General features: G+C 46.1%; 2 protein-coding genes across 2 annotated transcripts in view; one reads left to right on the forward strand and one right to left on the reverse strand.

Annotated features, from left to right (window-relative positions):
• TIMP3 (TIMP metallopeptidase inhibitor 3) overlaps positions 1-6,774 on the forward strand; it is a 62,374-nt gene extending 55,600 nt beyond the window's left edge. Inside the window, exons 3-5 of the mRNA XM_033234018.1 lie at positions 898-1,009; positions 1,668-1,789; positions 2,928-6,774. Coding sequence (XP_033089909.1) covers positions 898-1,009; positions 1,668-1,789; positions 2,928-3,125 — 432 coding nt within the window. The 3' untranslated portion in view covers positions 3,126-6,774. The remainder of the gene's footprint in view (positions 1-897; positions 1,010-1,667; positions 1,790-2,927) is intronic.
• SYN3 (synapsin III) overlaps positions 1-26,985 on the reverse strand; it is a 494,630-nt gene that overhangs the window by 353,976 nt on the left and 113,669 nt on the right. The window contains exons 4-5 of the mRNA XM_033234030.1: positions 12,754-12,910; positions 8,652-8,741 (exon numbers count right to left, since the gene is read on the reverse strand). Of these exons, the coding sequence (XP_033089921.1) occupies positions 8,652-8,741; positions 12,754-12,910 (247 nt within the window). The remainder of the gene's footprint in view (positions 1-8,651; positions 8,742-12,753; positions 12,911-26,985) is intronic.

Raw genomic sequence — 26,985 nt, forward strand, 5'->3', positions numbered from 1 at the left:
AAGGCCCCAACCTGGCTAGACAAGAGGATCGGTGGCTTCATCTGGGGTGAAGGGGGCCCTGGGTGGGTAGATCAGTGACCGGCCACTGGACAGCCCAATAGGGGAGCGAGATTCCCTCAGATCCAATGTCAGCAAGCCTTCTGGGTGCTGAGCCTCCTCTCCTGGGTTCCTTTTATTTTATTGATACATAATAAATGTACATATTTTGGGAGTCCATGTGGTATTTTGATATATTCAAAAATGTATAGTAATCAAATCAGGGTAAATGGGATGTTCATAACCTTAAACATTTATCGTTTCTTTATGCGGGGATTTGAATTATCCTCTACTAGCTATTTTGAGATATACTATAAGTTATTGTTTACTGTAGTCATTCTACTGATTTAATGAACACTGGGTCTTACTTCTTCTGCCTACTCGTATTTTTGTACCCATTAATTACATCTCTTTCCCCCAATCCCTATTACCTTTCCTGCCTCTGGTAACCACCAAATCCGCTGTCTATCTTCATGAGATTTGCTTTCTTAGCTCCCACATTATGAGTGAGAACACGGTGTTATTTGTGTTTCTGTGCCTGGCTTATTTCACTTAGCAAAATGACCTCCAGTTCCAGCTGCGTTGCCACACATGACAAGATTTCATGCTTTTTTCTGGATGAATCATATTCCATTGGGTATAGATCCCAGGTTTTGTTTTTCCATTCATCTGCTGATGGGCACTTAGGTTAATTTCATATCTTGGCTGTTGTGAATATTGCTGCAGTAAACATGAGAGTGCAGACCCCTCTTCCATATTCTGACTTCCTTTCCTTTGGAAATATACCCAGCAGTGGGATTATGGATCATACGGGTGTCCAAATTGGAAAGGAAGAAGTCATGATGTTCCTTTTGCCCACAGATGTACCGAGGCTTCACCAAGATGCCCCACGTGCAGTACATCCACACGGAAGCTTCCGAGAGTCTCTGTGGCCTTAAGCTGGAGGTCAACAAGTATCAGTACCTGCTGACAGGTAATGGCCAACTCTAGCTTCTAGGCCAGGGTTTGGCCAAGGTCCACTGTTTCTTGACTGCAGAAGAACATACAAGGAGTAGTTGACTCACCAAATGTCCAGTAAATCGTAAGGAGTCTCTAATGTTGAATTCATCCTACTTACCCAGTGCTAAGAGCTTGAGGCTCCTACACTTAGGCTCGACTCTGGAATTAGCTCCACCACTCACCTTGTGAGGCAAATCTCCTAATTTGTAGCTTCTCAACTTTACTGTAAATAAAAAGGGAGTGTGTGTTCCTCTCCACCTCACACTCAACCTGTTAGGCCTGTCTTTGAAAGTTATTCATCTTTAGGCAGTCAAGGTAGTAAAGGAGAAAACAAAAACACAAATCGTTATAAAGGGAGTGAAAAGTTGGCCTCTAGTCCTAGCTCCAGTATTTAATGGGCTTGGGACCTTTTGCAAATCACTTTACCTCTCCAAGCCTCATTATCCTCATCTGGAAATATGGTGCTACAGTCCATTTTGAAAGGTGTTGGGGAGGGTGAAATAAAATCATGGGTCTGAAAAGTACCCAGCCACAGTGCCTGGGCTAAGTGGGAACATAGTAGGTGTGAATTCTTTCTGGGCTGGGCTCTGGACAAAACAACCCTCTCCTTGTTTTCTTCTTTCCTCCTCTAGGTCGCGTCTATGATGGCAAGATGTACACAGGGCTGTGCAACTTTGTGGAGAGGTGGGACCAGCTCACCCTCTCCCAGCGCAAGGGGCTGAATTATCGGTACCACCTGGGTTGTAACTGCAAGGTAAGCCCTGGGGTCACTGGGGGAAGGAGGGGAGGTGCTGACTTGCAGCCCTAGAAACATCAGCTCCCAATGCACTGGGCGCCAGGGCCTCGTGCTGGGAAGGGTGTGCATGTGTTAGGCCAGGGTAGAGGGGCAGGTCTGAGCAGACACAGTAAGGAATGTTGCCCCAGGCAGGGCAGTGAGGAAGGCAGGGAAGGAAGAATGCCTTTCTGCTGTAATGGGCTGCCTCCATGATGACCACTTGCAAGCTGCTGGGGCATGAGGACTCTTGAGTCCCTGGCCCCACCTGGCAGTTCAGGGCTGTAGGTATAGGATCCTGACAGTGGCAGGTTCTGCCAAGTGGTTTCAAGTGGGCTCACCCTGGTAGCTGACTCATCGGTCAGGTGGGCAAATGGGCCCAGGACTGCAGAGACCAGATGCTACAGAAGGTCTTTCTTCAACCAAGCCCGTCCCCCGACCCAAGTATAGGGCCAAGGTACAGCCTTCCTGCTGTTGCGGTAAGTTGAGTCATTCTCTCATTTCATCTTCAAAACAATCCTGTGTGGTTTTAATTACTATGATCTCCATTCTGCAGATGAGGGCTCAGAGAACTTAACTAACTAGCCCTAGATCCCACAGTTCACTGAATCTGGTTTCCAACCTAGGGCAGCTAGACTCCAAAGTTTATACTGTAACCTTTCTAATTCCTCGATTTCCTAAAACAACTGAGATCTCCTATCTATATGAGATGAAAAAGCCCTCTCAATGGTCTAATTCGGCTACTTACTGACTGTGTGACCTGCAACAAGTTACTTAACCTCTCCGAGCCTCCTATTTCTTTATCTGTAAAAAGGGAGATAAAACTGTGATGAGAATTAAAGAGAATAATATCAAAGCACTTATCAGAATGTCTATTTCTTTATCTGTAAAAAGGGAGATAAAACTGTGATGAGAATTAAAGAGAATACTATCAAAGCACTTATCAGAATGTCTGTGAGATAGTAGGTGCTCAACAAATGTTCGCTAGTGCTATTTATATTATTATCACTGAGAGACTGATGTGGCTAGGCTTCTCCTGCAGTGGCCCCGGGCTCGGCAGCCTCAGGCCTGGGCGTACCGTGGCAGATTCCATCAACTGCTGCCTGTTATCTAATTGCAGATCAAGTCCTGCTACTACCTGCCATGCTTTGTTACTTCCAAGAACGAGTGTCTCTGGACCGACATGCTCTCCAATTTCGGCTACCCTGGCTACCAGTCCAAACACTATGCCTGCATCCGGCAGAAGGGCGGCTACTGCAGCTGGTACCGAGGATGGGCCCCCCCGGACAAAAGCATCATCAATGCCACAGACCCCTGAACGCCAGACCCTGCCCCACCTCACTTCCCTCCCTTCCCGCTGAGCTTCCCTCGGACACTAACTCTTCCCAGATGATGACAATGAAATTAGTGCCTGTTTTCTTGCAAATTTAGCACTTGGAACACTTAAAGAAAGGTCTATGCTATCATATGGGGTTTACTGGGAACTATCCTCCTGGCCCCACCCTGCCCCTTCTTTCTGGTTTTGACATCACTCATTTCCACCTGGGAATTTCTGGTGCCATGCCAGAAAGAATGAGGAATTTGTATTCCTCTTCTTCGTGATAATATAATCTCTATTTTTTTAGGAAAACAAAAATGAAAAACTACTCCAGTTGGGGATTGTAATTCCCACCCCTCTTGCTTCTTCCCCATCTCACCATCTCCCAGACCCTCTTCCCTTTGTCCTTTTCCTCCAATACGTAAAGGACACAGACAAGGAAGTGGCTGAAAGGCCAACCATTTCAGGAGCAGTCAAAGGCCGCAAGCAGATAGACTCCAGGTGTGTGAAAGATCTTACACACCAGGAGCTGCCACTGCATGTCCCAACTAGACTGTCTGTCTGTGTCTGCATGTAAGAGCGAGGGAGGGAAGGAAGGAACTACAAGAGAGTCGGAGATGACGCAGCACACACGCAGTTCCCCAGCCCAGGGATGCTTGCATTGACCAGATGTTCCTGAGTCTGGAGCAAGCACCTAGGCCAGAATAACAGAGCTTTCTTAGTTGGTGAAGACTTAAACATCTGCCTGAGGTCAGGAGGCAATTTGCCTGCCTTGTACAAAAGCTCAGGTGAAAGACTGAGATGAATGTCTTTCCTCTCCCTGCCTCCCACCAGATTTCCTCCTGGAAAACTCTTTGGTAGATTTGGCCGGGAGCTTGCTTTTATGTAAATTGGTGAAATACACACATCTTACACTATCCACAGATATAGCCAAGTAGGTTTGGGTAGAGCATACTATTTCCAGAATAGTGTTTAGCTCACCTAGGGGGATATGTTTGTATACGCATTTGCATATACCCACATGGGGACATAAGCTAATTTTTTTTACAGGACACAGAATTCTGTTCAATGCTGTTAAATACGCCAATAGTTTAATCTCTTCTATTTTGTTGTCGTTGCTTGTTTGAAGAAAATCATGACATTCCAAGTTGACATTTTTTTTTTCATTTTAATTAAAATTTGAAATTCTGAACACCGTCAGCACCCTCTCTTCCCTATCACAGGTCATCTGACCCCTGTCCGTCTCCTTTTCCCTGCTTCATGTTTGGGGGCCTTCCTTTTAACTGCCTTCCTGGCTTGGCTCAGATGGCAGATGAGAGTGTAGTCAAGGGCCTGGGCACAGGAGGGAGAGCTGCAGTGTCCTGCCTCGGCTGGAGGGACACCTCTCCTGGGTGTGGAGACAGCTTGGTCCCCTTTCCCTAGCTCCCTGGTGAATGCCACCTCCTGAGATCCTCACCTCTTGGAATTAAAATTGTTGGTCACTGGGGAAAGCCTGAGTTTGCAAGCAGTTGTAGGGTTTCTGTTGTGGTTTTTTTTTTTTTTTTTTGGAAATAAAACTATAATATAAATTCTCCTATTAAATAAAAGTATTTTAAGTTTTAGTGTCAAAAGTGAGATACTGAGACTAGGTGATAATGTATATTTTACGGGGGGGTGGTAGGATGGTGACATTGAACATGATTGCTCTCTGTCTCTTTTTTTCAGCTTATGGGTATTTATCTTCTATTAGTATTTGTATCTTCAGTTCATTCCACTTTAGGAAACAGAGCTGCCAATTGAAACAGGAGAAGGAAAAAAAAAAAAAAGCAGCGGACAACACATTGTAGTGTCTTGCACACACACAAGTGCCCAGGCAAGGTGCTTGGCAGAACCCCAGAGCGGGAAGACAGTACAGGCATCGGGTTTCCTTGGGATCAATTTCATTACCATGTACCTTTCCCTCTGTGGTCATGCCATTTGGCAAGGGGAGAATGGGAGGCTTGGCCTTCTCTGTGAGGCAGTGTGAGCAGAAGAAGCTGAGGCCGGCAGGTCAGTGGTTTTGAAGGGATGAGCCCAGACTTGATGTTTTGGGATTGTCCTTATCTTCACCTCAAGGTCTCGCATGGTGGGGGCCCTGACCGACCTACACAAGCTCCCTCCCACGAGGGGACAGCAGTGTCTTCTCTGTGGGGCATCTGGCCATTTACACTCCCTGGGGTGGTCAGCCCCTCTCACACAAGGAGGAACTTGGGTGAAGGCTGAGGGTGAGGCACCTGACGTTTCCCTGCAGAGTCGATAAATTAGCAAAACCACAGCTCCATCTGTCAGGCTTTGGTGAGGAGGCCCTGGGCAAAGAAGGGTCTTTTGCAAAGCGATGTCAGAGGGCGATTTTGAGCTTTCTATAAGCTATAGCTTTTTTATTTCACCCGTTCACTTACTGTATAATTTAAAGTCATTTATGTAGCTGAGACACTTCTGTATTTCAATCATATCGTGAACATTTTATTTTGCTAAATCTTGTGTCATGTGTAGGCTGTAATATGTGTACATTGTGTTTAAGAGAAAAAAAAATGAAACCCACATGCCGCCATTTTCCTGAATCAAATTCTACAGTGGAATGGAGAGGAAAATACTTCTAGGCAAGCAGCTAGACTGGTGAATTGGGGGAATTAGAAGGAACTAGTAACTGAGACTCCTCCAGCCTCCTCCCTATTGGAATCCCAATTGTTCCTGGAGTAGGAAAAAAGTTTAAAGTACATTCATGTTCTTGTTCTGTGTCACCCGGCCCTGAGTAGTCTACCATTTACTTCACCCCAAGTCCTGTTGCCCATCCAGTTGGGAAGCCATGATTTTCCTAAGAATCCAGGGCCATAGGAGATACAATTCCAAGTTCTCGCTGCCTCCTTTGGGCATCTCTTCTGCCTGCCAATCAAGGAAGCTCCACGCCCAGGCTCCCAGCTCTCAGGCCAATGCTCTGCTCTGTCCAGGGTAGGTAATACCGAGAGACTCCTGTCTTTTACCCTCCCCTAGTTCCAGACCAGCCTCATGGTGGCAACATGGTTCTTGAACAATTAAAGAAACATGACTGTTTGTAATAGCCCTGTCCAGGGGAAACTGTGGCCCACAGGAGACACTACCCTTCTGTGACCCAGACCTCTGTCTTGCACATGACAACTGACAGTCTGGACTACCCCAAGATGGCTTCTGGCTACCTACGGTAAACATGTCACTAGAGTATTTTTATCAGAGAGAAACATAATAAAAATCTGAGGGCAAAAGCAAAACAAAATGGGGGAAAGTAGGGGAGGTGGATGTGATAACAACTTCCAAATTGACTCTTTGGAGGCAAGAGGAAGGGAAGAACTTGGAAAATAGTTTTTGCTTTGGGGGTAGGGGCTTCTTAGATTCTCCCAGCACCCGCCTTTCCCTTTAGCCAGTCTGCTGTCCTGAAACCCAGAAGTGATGGAGAGAAACCAACCAGAGATCTCGAACCCTGTCTAGAAGGAATGTATTTGTTGCTAAATTTTGTAGCACTGTTTACAGTTTTCCTCCATGTTATTTATGAATTTTATATTCCGTGAATGTATATTGTCTTGTAATGTTGCATAATGTTCACTTTTTATAGTGTGTCCTTTATTCTAAACAGTAAAGTGGTTTTATTTCTATCACACATCTGCTGTCTCTTGCCTTGTTGTGTTCTGACCGCCACGGGGAGTTATGTACACGCCAGCAGGCCTTGGAAGTCTGTCCCCAGCTCCAGGCCTGGACACGTCCCTCCCTCCATGCACTGCTACAGCCTGGCCCCACCCCGCTCCAGTCCTTTTCCCTTGCGGAAGGAATCTCAGGAGAGGTGCCCTGCCTTGACTTTGCTCCCTGATTCTATTGCTCGAGTCCTCCCTAGTTCTGCTGAATCTGGATCTATTAATATACCTGTACCTAATCACCTATTGGTAGCACAAGTACCCCCAGACTGGAGTCCTCACTCAGCCCTCCTTGTTTTCTTCCTAAGAATCCCAACCTGGTGGAGGTGGGGAGGGGTGGCCTGCAAACAGCAGTCCTTGATGTCAATTGCCTGCTTGAAATTCCAAGTATGGCTTGGCCTAGTTGGGAACACCAGGAACTCATGAGGTCTCACGACAGCTGGCGACCTTTTCCCAGAGCTTGTAACAACCTCCTTTCAGAGTTTACAGCAGGGCCTGTCACTGTCAATGGGCTGGGCTGGCTGCAGACCCCTCGCCCGATTTTCAAACCGCCACTGACAATGTTCCAGGTTTTCACCCTTGTTTTAAAGCTACTCCTACCATATGCCAGGTACGGCACTTTATATACAGGATCTCATGAAATTCCGACTACTCGATGAGGTTGCTCCACAATCAACCATGGTTTTTACCTGAAGAAGTTGGGGCTCACAGAGATCAAGTCATTTTCCTGAGACCTAGTGTGTAGACAGAACTGGGATTCAAATTCAGGCTGGTTTGATAATGACCTCTGAATTTTCCCCACTGTAAGGATGCATACAGTAAGGAAAATCCAGGGTTTCGGGATATGCTGGCTTTCATATGTGCCCTTCTTATCTCAGCCAGCATGTTCTGGATTCTGTGACTCTTGCCCGATCAGATATAGGGGAAAGATTATCAATAGAAAATTCTGCTTGGTTAGAGTGATTCCTCCTGGAACCTGCAGTCCTAACCATCAGTGTCTTCAAACAGGACTGTCTAGCCAGCAGCCTGAGCTTGGACACTACAACCAGCCACAGTAAGTCCCCAGCTGGGACTATGGGATACCCTATTCATTATTCTGTTCCCAAAGACTCATTCCTTGCAAGGCCAAGCGCAGGGTCACGGCCTTGAATTCCTTTGACCAGTTTAAGAAGACAACCAACTATGCAAGCAGACATGTTGCAGGCTCTTTCCTGCTGCTCAGACCTCCTCCCCACAACACTTGCTGGCTTCAGGTGGAGAACCCTTCACCTCATTCAAAAAGACATTCACCTCTTCCACCCAGGTATCCTCCAAATGGGAGGCTGTACCACATACTCTGAGCTAAGCCCTAAATGCTTCCCAGAGGAGATCTCAGGTGCATTCAGAAATTGGAAAGTGAAGAGGACATGTAAGGACACTGCCTTCAATCACCAATGCAAATCAAATATTAATATTACTGCTTTTTATTAAAATATGAGTTGAAATCAGGTTCCACAAAAGGCTCAAGTAAAACAACATCTCACGTTGAAAACACCTTTTACCTTTATAAGCAGCCTCTGGCTCCAACATGCCCCCAGAACTTGTCCCCTGATTTGTGGAAAATCTCCAAGGCCCAAGGAATGTGGTACACCTTTGTCATTTGCCCTACTGCCCGAATTTCACCTGGAGAGATGATTTCCCTTAGGAAATCCAGGCACTCCCACAGAACACTGTGACTCCGCCCTAGAGTCTGCGTGGTCAGTGTACAACCCCTAGAGTCCACCTCCTTCATCCAAAGGGACTGAGGACAAGACATTTGTATTCACTCCACATCACGCAAAGAAACAGAGTAAAAAAGGGCACTCACCATTGGCTTATGGTTGGGGAAAAATGTTTGCTCCACAAGCGGGAACTTCTCAGGACCCAGGGAATGGAAGATCTTAATGAGTTGAGAGAACTAGGATAGAAGAGGAGAGAATGTTGATCAACCATTGTTACCCAGTAGGGCAAAACCTCCCACTTGATCTGAGGCCTCAAGCATCGACTGTTCTGAGCTGAGCTTCAGTAGGTGCTCCCTGCCTATAGGATAAAGACCAGATTCCTTGGCTGGACATTCATCCTCTCCATCATCCAGCCATGTTAACCCCTCCATTTCTGCCCAAGACCTAGTAAGTAGGCAGCACACTGGGTTCAGTTCAACCATATTTAATGAGCACTTACTACAGCCTCAGCATTTCACACAAGGTCCTTCTCCACCTGCTGATGTTCATGCCCTGCACCTCGCCTGCAATGTCTTCTTTCTAGAGAGGCAGCTTTGCATGGTAACTGATGGTGTTAGATGTGGATCCAGCCTCCCTGGGTTCAAATTCTTGCTTTGCCACTTACTAGCTATATAACCTGGGAAGTCAATTCAGGTTTCTGAGCTTTGGTTCCTTGACTTGTAAACTGGAGATCCAACCTCATGGGATTGTTGTAAGGATACAGTGTGCTAAAGGCAGTGCTTTGTCCACAGCAGTGCTAAAATGCTAGGTATTATTATTAATAAATATTTTCTCTGCTGTTGCAACCCCTCTCATTTCCAACAGCTCAAGCCACATCCCTTCCCATTGCTCTCCTCCTGCTTCAACACTTGCTTGTTTTGCCAGCTGTTGTCTCCAGAGCTCAAAGGTGAGCTCTATCACTATGCTTTATTATCGGAGCAACAAGCTGAACATGGAGGCAAGGACTGAGGGAAGACAGGCTGCAGGTGCATGGCTGTGATACTAATGTCTTGCTGGAGGGAAGCATAGGGGATGATGGGACCTGGAAGGGGGACACAGTAGGGAGTCAGGATGATCCCCTGGAGCAGATGACATAAGAGAAGGAGAAAGGGCCCTCCAGGTGTGCATTGAGACTAGTGTGTGCTGGAGACCCTCTGCAGCTGCCATGCTATGGTGTCAGTTGCAGGTGATGATGAGAGATGAGGTCAAAGCGTGATCCATCACGGATCACCAGCCTTAAAGGCCTGACCAGAAAGCTTAGAATTCACCCAGAAGGTGAAGGAGAGCTGCTGGTGGATATAAGCAGAGAAGAGCAAATCAGATTCTGAACAAGGTAAAGGAATCAACTGGAATTTGTGGTCCCATGTGGATGCCCAGTGGTTAAACGAGTGGCCAAGCTGACTTGGAGGTCACTCAATACTAAGAGCCTGGACACTGAAAACAGAGTAACTAGGAACTTTCTGCATCCGCCCAGGACTGGTTTGCAAAACCCTGGCGAGTGGCCTTCAGATGCAGCACAGCAGGGGGTCAACTCGGAAGGTTTAGGAGAACTCAGAAATATGGAAAACGATACATGTGTGTGTGGGGTCCCTCATTTTGCAGACAAGGAAATTGGAGTCCAGAAAGGGAGAGTGATTCCACAGGTAAGCACATGGGTTTTGAAGAGGCCTAGCTCTACCACTTACTACTAGCTATGTGAGCCTCAGTTTCCTCATCTGTAAGATGGAGATATTAGCAACTCCTACTCATAACGGTGCTGAGAATTAAACACAATATGCATGTTAAGGGCTCAGGATAGTGCACAGTTAGTGCTGATGAATGGTGGTTGCTACTATCGTGGTAACTGCAGAAAAAGGTGGGGAAGGGCTAACACTATCTAGGACCCTTTCCTAACAGTGGCACTTGAAAATCTTGGATGCCATTGGCCAAAAAGCCCAGTTAGGGCAGAATGAGAAGGAGACCAGGGCCATGACAATAGTGGTAAAGTCTATCCATACCTATTAAATTAATGCATGTAGTCATTCAGTAAGTACTGAGTGTCCCAACTCTACATGGAACTTGTTTCAAGTACCTCAGGCAGTGATAATTTTTTACCATTTATTGAGTGTGCACTTTGTGCCAGCCACATTCTAAGCACTTTCATCTATTAAATCATAACCCTACCAGGAAGGCTCTATTACTATCACCACTTTCTAAATAAGGAAGCTAAGTTCAGAGAGGTTAAGGGGGTTGCTCAAGGTAGCACAGCTCATAAATGGAGAAGCCTGGACCTAGGAATCCGGCTTCAGAGCTCACACTCTCAACTACCACCCTATACCACTGGGTGGTCACACAGAGAGACAGCAAAACACCACAGACCAGACAGCGATGAGCTTCACAGAGCACAATCCACATAGCCCCAGCTTCCACATTACCCATCCGCTTTCCATCCTTGATCTTCCCCCTTGTCACTGATCAAAGGACATATTGCATATGTATTAAAGCACCACACATGCCCCTGCTCACTAGAATGTAAGATCCACGGGGCAGGGATTTTGGTCTGAGTTGTTCACTGCTATGTTCCTAGGACTTAGGACAGTACCGGAAACACAGTAAGTGCCCAAGAAGTATTATGAATGAATAACTTCTAATCATAGAGACAGATAATGTTAGATGTGGATCCAGGCTCCCTGGGTTCAAATTCTTGCTTTGCCACTTACTAGCTGTATAACCTGGGAATGAATTTATCATTCTAGGTGGAGATAAGTATCTAGGAAAAAAATAAAGCAGGGTAAGGGATTTGAGAGTACTTGAGCAAGTGGAGGAGTGGTATTTTTTTTTTTTTTTTTTTTTTTTGAGACAGAGTCTCATTCTGTCTCCAGGCTGGAGTGCAGTGGCCGATCTGGGCTCCCTGCAACCTTCACCTCCCAAGTTCAAGTGATTCTCCCGCCTCAGCCTCCCAAGTAGCTGGGACTACAGGCATGTGCCACCACGCCCAGCTGATTTTTATGTTTTTAGTAGAGATGGTGTTTCATCATGTTGGCCAGCATGGTCTCGATCTCTTGACTTCGTGATCCACCTGCCTCGGCCTCCCAAAGTGCTGGGATTACACACGTGAGCTACCATGCTGGGCCGAGGAGTAGTATTTTAAGAGGTCTTTCTTATAGGTAACATTTGGATGGAAACTCAAATAAATGAAATGAATGACTGAAACTAAGGAATAAAAGAAGAGAAATTAAATGTTGGGTGTTGGGGAGAGATGGCTCAAGTTTTGGCCTCACCACTCACTGAGCAAGTTCCTTAACTGGCCTGAAGCTGAGCTTCTGTCTCTGTAAAACGAAGGGGTGACACTCACTTCACATGAGAATGACAGTATGAGTGCCAGGTAGCATAGTTTTCTGGGACATAGTAAGTGCTCAATAAATGGGGTCTGCTGTTAACAACAATAATGATATTTGTTCATAAAACAATATGGCACATCTTTATGACTAATGTTATAACGTAACACCATATCATAATATGTTGTTATATAATAATATGTTTTGTTATATATTATTATTAATAGTATATATTGTATCACTGTATTATATATTATATATTACAAAGATCAATTATTATTACATATATGTAAATAATATATCATATGTTACATGTAACATGTATAATATATAATATGTACATATTTATATATATGTATTTATTTATTATAAAGTTTTTTTTTTGAGACGGAGTTTCGCTGTTGTTGCCCAGGCTGGAATGCAACGGCACGATCTCGGCTCACTACAACCTCCGCCTCCCGGGTTCAAGGGATTCTCCTTCCTCAGCCTCCCAAGTAGATGAGATTACAGTGGGATTACAGGCATGCGCCACCATGCCTGGCTAATTTTGTATTTTTAGCAGAGATGGGGTTTCTCCACGACGGTCAGGCTGGTCTCCAACTGCCAACCTCAGGTGATCCTCCTGCCTTGGCCTCCCAGTGTGCTGGGATTACAGGCATGAGCCACCGTGCCCGGCCTATAAATATTTATCATAATAATATATAAAATATAACATTAACATAATTGTTAGGCAACAATTCCAACAAGAGCCCTAGGATCCAAGTTCAGTTCAGTTGCTTAAATAAGAATTTTTACTACTGAGGCCTCCATGCTAGGGAGTGGGCTTGTCGCAGAGCGGGAGGCTACCCACTGCCTCCTAGATCCCTCCAGGTCAGCCTGCCCTGTCACCTACCACCCAGGGCTTGCTGCAGAAGTTGTAGACGGAGTAGAGAGAGTTGACAGCAGGCAGCCCTCCATACTGCAGGCCGATGACCAGGCTGCGGTAATCTTCCCCCAGGGCCATGCTGTAGGCGTGCTGGCGGACCAAGATGAAGTCTGGCTTGAAGGATCTGCTGAGAGAGCCAAGAGCAGTGTTACCACACTGGGGCATTGATGAAACACCAGGGCGTCCGGCCACAGCTTGCTGGGGATGATAGCACTGACTTGCAGGTCGGCAGCTTAGTTCAGAAGCGGGAGAGGGTAGGGGATGAGGGCGGTTAGGTGCAAAGGCACAGCTACTCCACCATCAAGTCAAAGGGCTGGGAGCACTACATACGTTCTCTCTCTCTCTCTCACTCTCTCTTAAAGGCTCTTTCCTAAATTCCCTACATTGAACATCTATTTCACTTGCAACCAGAAAAAAATATATCAAATAACTCAGTGAATCGACTGAGATTCTGCAAGGTACCACGCACTCTACTGAACGTATGTATTATCTATGGTGAGGACAACTGCCCTAGGAGGTGAGTGTTGTCATCAACTCCCATTTCACAAACGAGCACCCTGAGCCTCAGGAAGACTAAGTCACTCATTCAAAAAGATACACTGCAGAGAGGCAGCAGGGCCGGGTCTGTGTAGCCTCACAGCTCTGGCTCTTGTTCCTGCAGATCTCAAATCAACCAACACATCTTGTCTTTTTTGTTCAAGTAGCAACCTCTGGAAAGCAGCAAGAGTATGGATTTGATGGCCAGGTCCGTGCCAGGCTATTTGCTAGGTCTCTCTACAGAGAGGATCCTGATGAGCGCTCACAAACAGACCTGGGTAAAGGTCTGGACCATCTCCCTATTTTATAGATGGAAACACTGCAGCCCGGGGAAATTATGAACTTTTTGAATCACAAAGCTCGGGAGCAGGAGGGCTGCATTTGAACTTAGGTCATCTGGCTCCAAGTCCACATGATTTTGACTCCATCACAGGGCCCCAGGAGGATTCACACATTGTTTGATTCATACCGCCAAAGATCAAACTATTTTTGGATTCCTTACTTTTAAATCACACACAAAAAATCAGTCTCACTGTAGAAATGACATTGACATTCAAAAGGGTATGACAGTATTCGTATCACTCTGTGGTTAGGGTTAGGGTTAGAATCTTGGAATTACAGCAACAGAGTGAAGGAAGAAGGAATGAAGGGAGACTGTGGGTGTGTCTCTGACAGGCAATAAGGTGCACTTACTGCTTTCTATTTTGCAGAGACAGGGTCTGGCTCTGTTGCCCAGGATGGGGCAATAGGGAGCACTTATAACCATTTGCTACTTTTATCTGATTTTAAAAGTAATACACATTCCTTGTGCATAACAAAACAAAAATTCCTTGGCATGTACAAAGAAGTAAACAAAGTACCTATAATTTTACAATGCAGAGGAAACTCCTAACAACCTTTGTATATACATTTTTGATCCAATGACCAATTTCAATGTATATAGCATGCATTCACATTCATAATTGCTCCATACTTTCTATTAGTTGATTTTAATGTTTTCCACATAATAGTATAGTGTAAATATTTTTCTTTACTACCAAAAATATCTTCCAAAATATAATTTCCAATTTCTACACAATAGTTCACTGAATGATATATCATAATTAAGTCAACCAATCATTTACTATTATCATATAGGCTATTTCCAATATGCTACATACAAATTAGTGCCATTAATTTAAATTATTTTCATAAGATAGATCCTAAGAAGTGGGATTAATGGATTAAAGGGTATAAACTTTTTGTAAGATACCCCAAAAAAGTCCCCTTTTTAAGATACATCTCACAAATTGTTTTTGAGTGTCCGTCTCATTACAGCCTCACCAGCACTGCAGTTTTTGAAAAATACTGTTTTTCAATTTGACAACAGAATTCCCCCTCAAAAGATACCCTGTATCCTGCTATTGTTTTAGTTTGCATTTCTCCGATTCTAGTGAAATTAAACACTTTTTATTAACCATCTGCATTTTCTTTTCTGTAAAAGTATATTCACATCCTTTTCCATTCAAAACAAAATAGGGCCTCTGGTTTCCTACTGAGGTGAGTTCTGTGTATTAAGGATACTGCCCTTTAGCCATCATGTGTGGCAATGTTTTTACTAGATGCTTACTTGTCTGTTTTTTTTTTTTTTTAAATAGATGTGCATCTTAAAAAACACATAAATACATTGTCCATGACTCTGGTTCTGACAATGAGACATCCACTCCTCCCTGGCAGCGTGGGTTCCATCACAGACAACAGTGGCAGCAAAGGATAAGACATCCTTCTCCATGAGGAAATAATGAAAGGTCTCTTGCCTCCTATTTTTTTCCCCTGTTGCTGAGAATTCATAAGAGGGACATGGGAAAAACAAAGAATACCAAATCTGGCTATCTAGAAAAGGAGGATGCCCTTCCAAAACCTTCCAAGAGGAGAATCCCATGACTTGTTTTGGGATACTCGACTCTGGCTCCAGATATTATGGTGCTCTCTCTCTCCAGGGCTTCCAACACTCACCTCTAAATCAGAACCTTTCTGATTCCTCAAAATAAAAGTAGCAGGCAGCTCCCTGTTGTCTTTACAGATTTGGAAATCTACCTCAAGATCCCACATTCAAAGTGCTCTTGCAAAATTATACATCACACCTCTGTTTTAAACCCTCAAAAGGCTTCTCTCTTTCTGACAAGAGTTTCTTAGCGCCTCATCATGGCTACAAGGTCCCATATGTGTTGGCCCCTGCCTGCCACTCCATCCTCATTTTCTTCTCTTTTTAAAAAATTATTATTTTTTTAGAGACAGGGTCTCACTCTGTTGCCCAGGTTGGAGTGCAGTGGCGTCATCACACTCACTGCAGCCTCAAACTCCTGGGCTCAAGCGATCCTCTCACGTCAGCCTCCCAAGTAGCTAGGACTACAGGTGCACACCACCACATCCAGCTAATTTTTTTTTTTTTTTTTTTGTAGAGATGAGATTTTGCTGTTATGCAGACTGGTCTTGAACTTCTGAACTTAAGTGATCCTCCTGCCTCAGGTTCCCAAAGTGTTGGAATTATAGGCATGGACCACCCTGCTCAGACTTCCATCCTCATTTTCTATCTTTCTCCCCTCCCTCACTGCCACGCAAGCCACACTGACCACCTTCCCTTCCTTTAATTCCCTAGATGCTCTTCTCCCACACTGTGTGTAGGTGCCTCATCCTCAAAGCCATCGCTCTGTCTACTCTATCAAAATTTGCCCCAACCCTTGTTTTGCCCTATTTTCTTTATTCATGGCTCTGTGATAATTTTATTTCTCCTGTTTGTTTGATTTGTTGCTTAACTGTCTAGTTCTCTTCTCTAAAGATGTCAGCTCAATGGGAACAGAGAACTTGACCGTTTTGGACAAAATAGGCCTTAAAACTGTTTTTAAATGAATGATTGTATTAACGGATGCATATATAAACACATGAATAAATGAATGAACATGATGTGAAATGGCCACTGGAAAGGTGAGGGATCACTTTCCCTGTGGTCCTAGAGAAAAAAACTAGACTGATAGACAAAGTAGCCAGGAGACAGCGAGTTGCCCCTTATAGGGCTGCCTTACAAGGTAACAAGTAACACCACGAAGAAGTTCATAACCACAGGGAATTCAAGTTGGCTACCATGACCTCTTAAGAGTATCAGATTTAACATGTGAAAAATAACCACTTCCCATGCACAATATATCAGGTCAAACCAGGCATGTGTTATAGTTTGAATTCTGCCATTCACTGCTACAGAAGGCACAGAGTCCTTCTTGAAAGTCTAGGGTATGATGGATTTACAATGACCATAGATAAATGACTGACTTGAGCTGGGCAACCTGTGGCATTCAGTTCCTCCCTCTGTACCCAGCACCCCAGGTTCTCCATCTTGTCAGGGGGTGGCCAAGTCCTGCAGTCACCCCAATATTTAAGGTTGTGGCCTCCAGTAGTTACCGAGCCCCGACAGTGGGCCAAGCACTCTGGCAAAGGTTGGAGATCCCAAGATGACAGGGACGATTCCTGCTTTTAAGAAACTCACAACCCAACAGGAGTTGGGTGCAACGTGCCCTAAGCACTTTTTTTTTTTTTTGAGAGACAGAGTGTGGCTCTGTTGCCTAGGGTGGCATGCAATGGTGCGATCTTGTCTCACTGCAGTCTCCGCCTCCTGGGTTCAGGCAATTCTCCCGTCTCAACCTCTGGAGTAGCTGGGATTACAGGCATGCGCCCCCGCACCCGGCTAATTTTTGTACTTTCAGTAGAGACAGGGTTTTGTCATTTTGACCAGGCTAGTTTCAAACTCCTGACCTCGGGTGATCCGCCCGCCTCAGCCTCCCAGAGTGCTGGGATTACAGACGTGAGCCACCGTGCCCGGCCAGCATTTGTTAAATTAACAAAGGAGGGAGTGAGTGGGTGAGTGAGCGAGTGAGTGAAATAACTGAGGCAAGTACAAGGGGCAAAGGTGGCCCAAAGGATGGATTCAACTCTGTTAAGGGATGAGTGTGAGCGAGTGTGTGCTGGAAGGCTTGGTCTTAAAAGCCGAGGTTTGTCAAGTAGGTGGGGCTTGGAGAGTATTCCAGTCGGGGGAAGACACCTGCGACTGAATGAATGTGCCCTCGTGGTTGGGGGTGTAGTGGACTATGCTGGTTTTATCTGCTCTGTACCCCTCCTTTTTCTAGAAACAGAGCCCATGGGGAAATCCTCTCTGATCAGAGAACCACATTTTCCTGGGCTGCAACTGGTCTAAGGATGGAACCCCTGATGTAAAATGGGCCTGTGAGAACATTCTCAGACGTGTTGTATCTGAGCTCCAGAAGACAGGAGTGGCCAGCTACACTGAAGTAATGTAAACTGGGCTGATGGGAGACCATTTTCCTGTTACATGAAGAAATCCCATTTGTAGTAGAAGTGCCAGCTGGGAACAGAGATAAGGAGGGAGGCAAGACACCTGTCAACATTAGATGAGCTGGCCAAATGCAGTGGCTCATGCTTGTAATCCCAGCATTTTGGGAGGCCAAGGCAGGTGCATCACTTGAGGCCAGGAGTTTGAGACCAGCCTGGCCAATATGGCAAAAACCTATCTCTACAAAAAATATATTTTAAAAAATTAGCTGGGCATAGTGGCACACACCTGCAATCCCAGCTACCTGGGAGGCTGGGGCACGAAAATTGCTTGAACCAGGGAGGCAGAGGTTGCAGTGAGCCGAGATCGTGCCGCTGCACTACAACTTGGGCGACAGAGTGAGAATCTGTCTCAGAAAAAGAGAAAAAAGAAAAAAGAAAAGAAATCCCCCAACCCTTTAAGCCCCTTCCTTCTCTTCCTGCTGTGGAGCCCCACTGAGCCCATGACCTGGGTCTCTCGTGCCTGGGTAAGGTCTCCTTTAATCTCACACAAACTGGCACATCCTGGCTGCAGGCTGTAGCTGGGTTTTCTGGTTATATCACCTTTAACCTTAATAAGAGCTATAATATTTGGGTTCCTGATCCCAAGTCTTTCTCAGAAGTGGCTGTTGACACTTGAGAGGAAATCAAGGACAAGAAATAATTAATGGTAAAGATGGGACAGGTGACGCATCACAGGGGGATTACCGAATGCTTCCGGCAGCGTCAAAAAGCTGGAGGCCAGAGGTGAAGTGACTCTTAACCATTGGAGAAGTGTAATAATTCCCTCAAATATGCTGAGGCCTGTGGTGGCAAGGACAGCTCTTGGCTGGGCTTTGCCTGAGACCTAAGTTAATGAGCAGAAGCCTCATTATTCTCAGTCACTTGACCACTATTTCGTAACTGTCCCCTGGTCCCCAAGAGCCAAGTTGGCAAAGGATGATGTTCATGCTGATTTTGTTCACATGCTGAGACCCATCACACCCAGAGTTGATTCCAGCCAGGCCTGGGAAGGCTCCGGACTTTCTGACGTCCATGTCAACTGGCAGAGAGACTTCACGTTTTCTCTTAACTGTCTCCACACTCTCCCTAACACTCTACCTTGGAAAGTTCAACCTTGGGTATCAAATCTGGGGGGAAGGGGACACAGGGAACCAAGTAAACCAGCGAACGGGGATGGGGAATTCAAAACATTGAAACAAGCTCCATGCTCCTGCAGACTTAGGGTGATCGCAATTCTGTAAGGATAAAGCCGGGGAAATGTGCATGCTTTGCAGATGGAGGGGTTTGAATCACCCATATGGAAGGACTTTGGGAATTAGTGATGCTTCCCGCCAGCCCGAGGACTGCAAGAAATTAGCCCAGGCCAAAAAGAAATTAGGTGGCAGCCAACCAAGAATCTGGTGAGGAGCAGACAACAGGATGCAGGAGGGAGGCCTGTGGGGCCCCCACGGCAGCTGCCAGATGCACACCAGTGGGGAAGGGGCCCAGTGGGGTTTACAGACAGCCCGGCTCTCTGTTGAATCTGGGGGCCCTCTTTGTAAAGTGCTAGGAGGTTAATAAAACACAGACATGAGTTGCTGGAGGAAGGAAGCTTCCTCGTCTCGTTTCAGCCTCAGAATCCTGGTATCTTTATCCTGGTCTCTTCCTTCCCTGTCACTTCAGAGACTAAATCCTTGAATCTCTGTCCTTGCTCTATCCTATTCCTCCTGGTTACGCTGGGAACCCCACATGTTATGAGTTGAACTGTTGTCCCCAAGAAGATATGTTGAGGTCCTAAGCACTGGTACCTGTGACTGTGACCTTATTTGGAAAATAGGACCTTTGCAGACATAATCAAGTTAAGATGAGGTCAGACTGGAGGAGAGTGAACCCTAACCCAATGACTGATGTCTTTGGGAGAAGAGGGAAATTCAGAAACTAACACACACAGGGGAAGAGAGTGCCACGCAACAAGGAAGTCAGAGATTGGAGTGATGTGTCTACAATACAGGGAATTCCAAGGATTGCTGGTGACCTTCAGGAACTAGGGAGTGGCAAGGAAGGACCCTCCCCTGGAGCCTTCAGAGGGAGCATGGCATGGGAGTCTTGATTTCAGACGTCTGGTCTCAGAATAAGGGGAGAATGAATTTCTGTTGTTTAAGCCACCCAACCTGTGGTGCTTTATTATAGCAGCCTCAGGAAACTAACATACTGCGTGTGCCCACTATTCCCTTTTCTAGTATCTTTCAGGACTTGCTGGCTTCCTTTGTTCTGATGTACAACCATGCATGGCCCCGTTACCCACTTCCTAAAACAACCACCCTGACTTAGTCTGTTTGGGCTGCTAGAACAAAATACTATAGACGGGGTGACTTATAAACAACAGAAGTTCATTTCTCACATTCTGGAGGCTGGGAAGTCCAACATCAAGGCACCAGCACACTTGGTCTCTGGTGAGGTCGCCTTCCTGGCTCCTCACTGTGTCCTTACATGGCAGAAGGGGCAAGGCAGCTCTCTGGGGTCCCTTTTGAAGGTCACAAATCCCATTCATTAGGGCTGATGACCTCACGACCTAATCACCTCCTAATGGCCCCACCTCCTAATCACATTGGGGGTTAGGATTCAACATAAATTTTGGGGGAACACACATGTTCAGACCATAGCAGACCCCAACCATAAAAATCCCTTCACTTCAAGGTTCCAAATGGACTGGCAGTTGAATCACGTTCATATTTACATAAAAGAAGGAGGAAGTCAACAAATTGATAAATGCGTGGAGATTTGTTCGGATGGATGTTCACCAAAATGCTAGCCTTAAAGAGTGAGATGGGACATGGGAACTATTACATTCTTCTTCATACTTTTTGGTACTGCCTGCATTATTAAAAAAAAAAGAAAAAGAAAAAAGAGAGAGAGAGAGAATAGAGCATCAGGAAAAAAACAATGAGGTTATCTTCATTCCAGAAAAAAAAGGAAAAGTAACAATGAAGTCACATCATGGAAAATGCTTATGGTACAATTTCATGTGACATAAAACAATATAAAAGAGGACCTGTTTTATGACTAAAGCACTGTCAAAATGATAGGCCTGGAAGGAGAGATGGAAAACCACTCATTTGTTAAGGTAGTCAGGTGGCAGGTGATTTCTCTTCTTTTGAAAATTTCCATTTTCATGATATCACAGTTTGTGCATTTACTAAAACTTTTGGTTGGTACACATGCATAAATAGATAGAGAAATAAGTACATAGATGATAGATAAAGAGATAGCAGATGAGAAATGATCAATCGATCAATAGATAGATGATAGAAGATAGTAGAAAGATAGATGATAGATAGATAGATAGATAGATAGATAGAGATGAGAAATAACTCCCCTGCACTTGGCCTTGCAGCTATAACTAGTCATTCCCCTTCCTCTGTCCGTTGCTATGCCTGTTGGACAAGGCAGTCTGTGCCTACTGGCCCCAATTCCAATGTGCCCTCTGCACCTGGCTGTTAGCCCCTTTACACCCCAATACAATCGCTCTGAAGTCACTTCTAAGTGTGAAACCCCCAGATCAGATGGTTTCTTCTGGGTCCTTACCTTACCCAATTTCTAATTACGACTAAAATACAATGAGGCTCTAGTAAAATACGATGGGGCTCTAGGCCCTCTGTATAACTTCACTCATTTAAATCTAACAAGGAAAACCTACAATGAATCCGAGGCACAGAGCAGCTAAGGAACTCGCCAAGGTCACGCAGTTATTGGTGATGGAACCATGAGTCAAACCTCACAGCCCGTTGGCTCTAGAACAGGGTTTCCCAACCTCAGCACCGTGGACATTTTCAGGCTGGATAATTCTTTGTTGTGGGGGGCTGTTCTGTGCCTCATAGGATATTAGGAGCATCTCCGGCCTCTACCCACTAGATACAGCAGCACTCCCATGCCCAGTTGTGACAACAAGCAATGTCTCCCGCCATTGCCAAGTGTCCCCTGGGTGGAAATGCACCCTGCTAGAGAAGCCCTGCTGCAGAGCTCCTCTTGTCCTCTGTGGCTTCTGAGGCATGATCACTGTCCTCTTCCTCTGCAAACCTTTTCCACCTTGCCTTGAAGACACTCTCCGACCTTGCTTCCCAACTCCCAGCTCCTTCACTGTTTTCTCCCTTACTGCAGCTCTTCTCCAAGGCTCAGTCTTTGGTTCTCTGCTTCATGGAATCATCTCCATTCAGGGACTTCCCTTACCTTGTCCTCAAAGGCAATAATGAAAATGATTTAGATTTATAGAGACTTCCTTGGTGCCAGAAATCATTTTGAGGATTTTACTTATGTTATCTTTATCCTCATGATGACTCTACAAGGTAGATACGATAACAATAGCTTCAGTTTTCAAGAAACAGAGGCATAGAGAGATGAAGGACAGCCAAGAAGGTGTCCACCTGAGACTGGAGTGCAAGTCTTTGGGCTTCGAAGTCCGTGGGCGCTATCACTGTGCAATAAGCACCTTCTACCATCCTGAACCTCTCATCAGCACCTCCAACTCAACGTGACTGGACCCCAAGTCACCAGCTTCCCCCAAAGTGGATCTGAGGACTTCTGTTAAAGGTCTGTCATGCTCCCAGGAACTGGGCGTCCGTCACCCTGAAGTCACGTGCAATTCTTTCCCTGACATTCCTTAAGGAGCCACCAGAGCTGCTAAATCTTCCCTCCAGAAGTGTCTAGGATTGGTCCCTACACTCCCCATTCCTCACTTCCACTCTGGTTTTTTCCTCCAATGCCTCATGTCTGAGATACCTTAACAGACCTTCAGCTTCTAAATCCTCAACACAAATCCCTCATCTTATTCCTCTCTGTAGCCCGGGCCTAGTCCAGGGTCCATACTTCTGAGTGTTGAGTGTTATATGATTTCCCTGCTACTACCCCAGGGAGCCAAGCAGGTACTATCATGGTTGAGTGAGGTAGGCCTGTTCGGTTTTCTCTTCTCTGTGTCCATATAAAGCACATAAGAATATCATTCATTTCCACAATGCTCTCTTCGACCTTTTTTGGACGCAGGCACGTCCTTTCACGTGTCTTTCATTTTGCCACTCCATAGTATGAGGTATGTTTCACTTTTCTGTAGGAGGGCACAACCACTAAGACAAAGCGCAGCTAGTGGAAGCCTCTGTGGAGGATGAGGAGGGAGAAAGCAGGAGTGGTGAGCAAGCAAATGTGGACCCAGTCGAAAGTCTAAGCCACATGGCCATGTGGGGGTGAGGGTCCTGCATGGCCCTTGCGACTTTTCAAAAGACATCTAAAATCTGGATATTAATGGCAAAATCTCAACAACTTAAATGTTGACAATGCACTTAAACATTTTTTTGAAAATCACTATACTGACTGGTTAAAAAAACAATAAAGGTAACCAACACAAACTTTGAAAACAGTAAAACGCTCTGCAATCACTAAGCGTCTTAGTCCCTTGGAGTTGCTACAACAAAATGCCATAAACTGAGTGGCTTACAAACAACAAAAATGTATTTCTCACATTTCTGGAGGCTGAGAAGTCCAGGACCAAGGCATCAGCCGATGTGATGCTGGGGAGGTGGGGGGCCTGCTTTCTAGTTCACAGATGGCACATTCTCACTGCGTCCTCACACAGTCGAAGGGGAAGGGAGCTCTCTCGGGGCCTCTTACTTACAAGGGCATTAATCCCATCCATGAAAACTCTGTCCTCATGACGAACCACTTCCCAAAGGCCTCAGCTCCTAATACCATCACCTTGAAGGTTAGGATTTCAACATTTGAACTCTGAGGAACACAGGCATTCAGACCACAGCAATAAGGATAGGAATATACTTTTGTGACCCCTTCCTGAGTACCTAGCCAGTGTTAAGCACATAGTAGGTACTCAGGGGATCCACATGGAAATGGCTCCACAGTGGAAATGACTTCCCTTCTCAGAGTCCTGGTCCACATAAAGTCATCAACGCTTTTTTAAATAAAAGTAACTGAAAACAGAGAATCAGAAAGTGGTGAAAATAACAAGGGTGGTGGGAAAAATCAAGACATCTTCTAGTCCCAGCTCTGCTCTTGTTTCTTTTGGGATTGTTGCTTCTCCTCTCTCAGCTTCAGGTTCCTGATTGGTCAAAGGAGAGTTGGGCTATGTGACCTCTGGGGGACCTTCCTGGGATGACTGTCTCCCATGCCAGAACTTGGAGCCAAGGCTTTCGACTTCCACCTCGCACTGAATCTGTGCGTCTGAGCTCCCCTGTTACATTCTGTCAGGTGTTACTGGTTTGTAAGAATCATGATTACCCACTATTGGGTACTTGCTGAGTGCCAGACGCTTGCAAAGGGCGTTTCAACATGATCTCACAGCATCCTCACCCCAAATTCCTGTGAAGTAGGTACTTCTCTTGGGCTGGGTTCCCTAGAAGTGGAGGCTAAAGTAGGGATTTGCAAGCCAGTGATTCATGGAGGGAGTGCTCTTCAGGAAAACTGTGAGGGGTGAGGGTGGCACCACAAGAAAGGGGAAGAAGCCAAGGAGGGATGTTGTTTTAGAGAAGCTCTGGCCTTGACCTGATCCACAGGGGGGCTGTGGGGCAAAAACAGTACCATGGAGGTGTCTCACTTTGAGGAAAGAGCAATGGGCTTCTGTATCCTCAAGAGCAATCAGCCACTGACCCCCTGATGGGTGGTGGTGGAGAGGGTTTACCCTCTCAGCTGTCTCAGGGATGCAGTTACCATCAGCCCAAGAAATGGAGAAGGCCACGGGTACAGCGTTACCATGACACCTGGAGCCGCTGTGGGCACTGACTGGCAAAGAGGATGTGAGCAGAGAACCTACAAGCATTTACACTTCACTCTTACTAGCCCATTTTGCAGATGAGGATAACTGAAACCTGGAGTAGTTAGTATGTTCCTAAGAACTACTAAGTAGAGAGGTCTGTACTATTAGGTACAAGTCGCATGTCTCGTAAACAGCCCTCGCCACTGAAGGACAGGGCCCATGTCTGAAATGCCTGTTTCCCCAGCACCCAGTACGGCAACTGCACCTATGTGCACCAAGAGATGTGCTTGGAAGGGCTGAGTTTGTGAGCTGCAGCTCACCAGGGCCATGGGGCCTCGGGTGGCATGTCTTCGGGAGGCAGAGGGGGTTAGCCCTCACCCACGTAGGGGCCTGGGGCAGCCCTGCTCTCCGACAGTTGCCTGAGCTCCAGTGCTGTCAGCAGTCTGCTCAGCGCTGGGGCGGGCCTCCTGCCAGGCTGCTGCTTGGGGAAGGGGAACATTATTCATCCGAGAGATAAGGCAGCCGATGAGAGATGGGCCTCAGAGCAGCTGTTCCTCAGCAGCGGCTGGAACGGATGCTGGGGGAGTGGAGGGGAGGAGAAAGGAGTAGGGGAAGAGGAAAGTCCATTTTGAGATGAAAAATGATGGTACTGCCGAGGGGTGATGGGAGAGCACATTTCAAACCCAGGCCAGGCGCTAATATGTACTTATACCCAAGGCCTTCCCCACACATATCTCTGTCTGACAGGCCACATCTGTGCTCTGTCCGGTTAACTGCTGAACTAGTCAGAGGGCTCACTTATCAGCTCGCTCAGCAGGAAATATCTGCCTCGTAGGGCACCCCTCCCAAGCCGCTTCCTCAGTACAAGCCTGAGAAGCTGGGCCCAAAAGATGCTAAACTCTCCTGCCTGGCCCACAACCCTAAGTCACCCATCTCTGCCCCCAGAGCACCCCGGTGGCGCTGATCTCAGGTGGCCCAGCCACTTCTCACTGGTTCCCTAGGTTCTCCATCTTCCCTCAAAGCTAGCTGACACAGGATGGAATTTTCCAGGTTGAGGGGCAAGAGTGGGTGAGCTTTATTTATTTTATCCATTGTTTGGTAGTTTTTTTTTTTTAAGGAAAGGAGACGTGAAAAGGAACCTCGAGGCTGGGTGTGGTGGCTCACGCCTGTAATCCCAGCATTTTGGGAGGCCAAGGAGGGCAGATCACCTGAGGTCAGGAGTTCGAGACCAGCTGGCCAACATGGTGAAACCCCGTCTCTACTAAAAATACAAAAATTAGCTGGGCATGGTGGCAGGTTCCCGTAGTACCCAGCTACTCGGAGGCTGAGGCAGGGGAATCACTTGAACCCAAGAGGTGGAGGTTGCAGTGAGCCAAGATTGTGCCACTGCACTCCACTCTGGCGACAGAGCCAGAATCCGTCTCAAAAAAAAAAAAAAAAAAAAGGAAACTCGAGGGTTTCCTGGGAGACAGGGGAGGGCAGGATGTGTCATCTGTCTGTGAAGGGACCTGGGCTTGCAGGTGAAACGCCTGATGGTCCTCCCTGACAAGCTGCGGCTGCCTCTCCAGCCTCCTTCCCTACGCATCGGTCGGGTCATCTTCCTTTCTGACCACACCAGAGGGTTTCCTCAGAAGCCAGGGCGTTCCCTGTCCCTGTGTTCTAACAGGGACTTTCCTACCCTGACTGCCTGGCTAACCTTTTGTCTGTCATCAGTGTAGCGAATGGTGTAGACAGGAGTCCTTAAAAGTACCTATGATACTATATTTCTTTTCATTTAAAAAAATCTAAAACAAATTCGGCAAAATGTTAAGATTTGACAAGCTCAGTTGTGAACATAAGGGAAACACAGTTAGCATTTACGAGCACTGGGCACTCCTATTTTTCAGAGCATTACCTTAATTGATCCTGACAGCTGCCCTTTGAAGTGTGTGTTTAAATGAGACAGAGGCACAGAGAGGACAAGCAGCCTCTCCAATGTCACACGGCAGATGCAAAGAGCCTGGCTCCAGAGCGGCTGTCTTAACCACCTTAGTTTATGAGTGTTTGCTAAATTATTCTCTGTACTTTTTCTAGGCTCAAAATAGTTCAGATTTTTTTTTTTTTTTTTTAGGATCTGAAGCAAACACAGCAAAATGTTAGTATTTGTCAAAGTAGTGTGCTCAACTCTCTACGTTTAAGATTATTCCAAACTTTACAATATGTATATGAATATTTAAAAAGAAAACAAAAAAAGCCTCAGCACTATTACCACTTCTCCTCAGAAGCCTTCTGAAGCCCCCCCCCCCCGCCCCCCAACCCACTCCTCTAAGCCCTCACTTCTCTGAACTATTCTCCACCAGGCTCTGATCATGTCACATCCTAGTGGTTGATTTACTTTCCGTTTCCCACTCCAGGCTGTGAACTCCACCAGGGAGTGGTGATGTTGAATTTATATCTGAATTTCCAGGGTCTGGCCAAAATGCAAGGAATCTAGAAGCTCAATAAAATTATGAAACTAAAGGGAGCTATTTAGGGAGCCCCCATGGGTGGGTATTGAGCAGCTATGTAAAGAGGCTGCGGAAGGTGCA

This window comes from Trachypithecus francoisi, unplaced genomic scaffold, assembly GCF_009764315.1.
Source record: "Trachypithecus francoisi isolate TF-2019V2 unplaced genomic scaffold, Tfra_2.0 Lachesis_group14, whole genome shotgun sequence".
Taxonomy (NCBI): Eukaryota; Metazoa; Chordata; class Mammalia; order Primates; family Cercopithecidae; genus Trachypithecus; species Trachypithecus francoisi.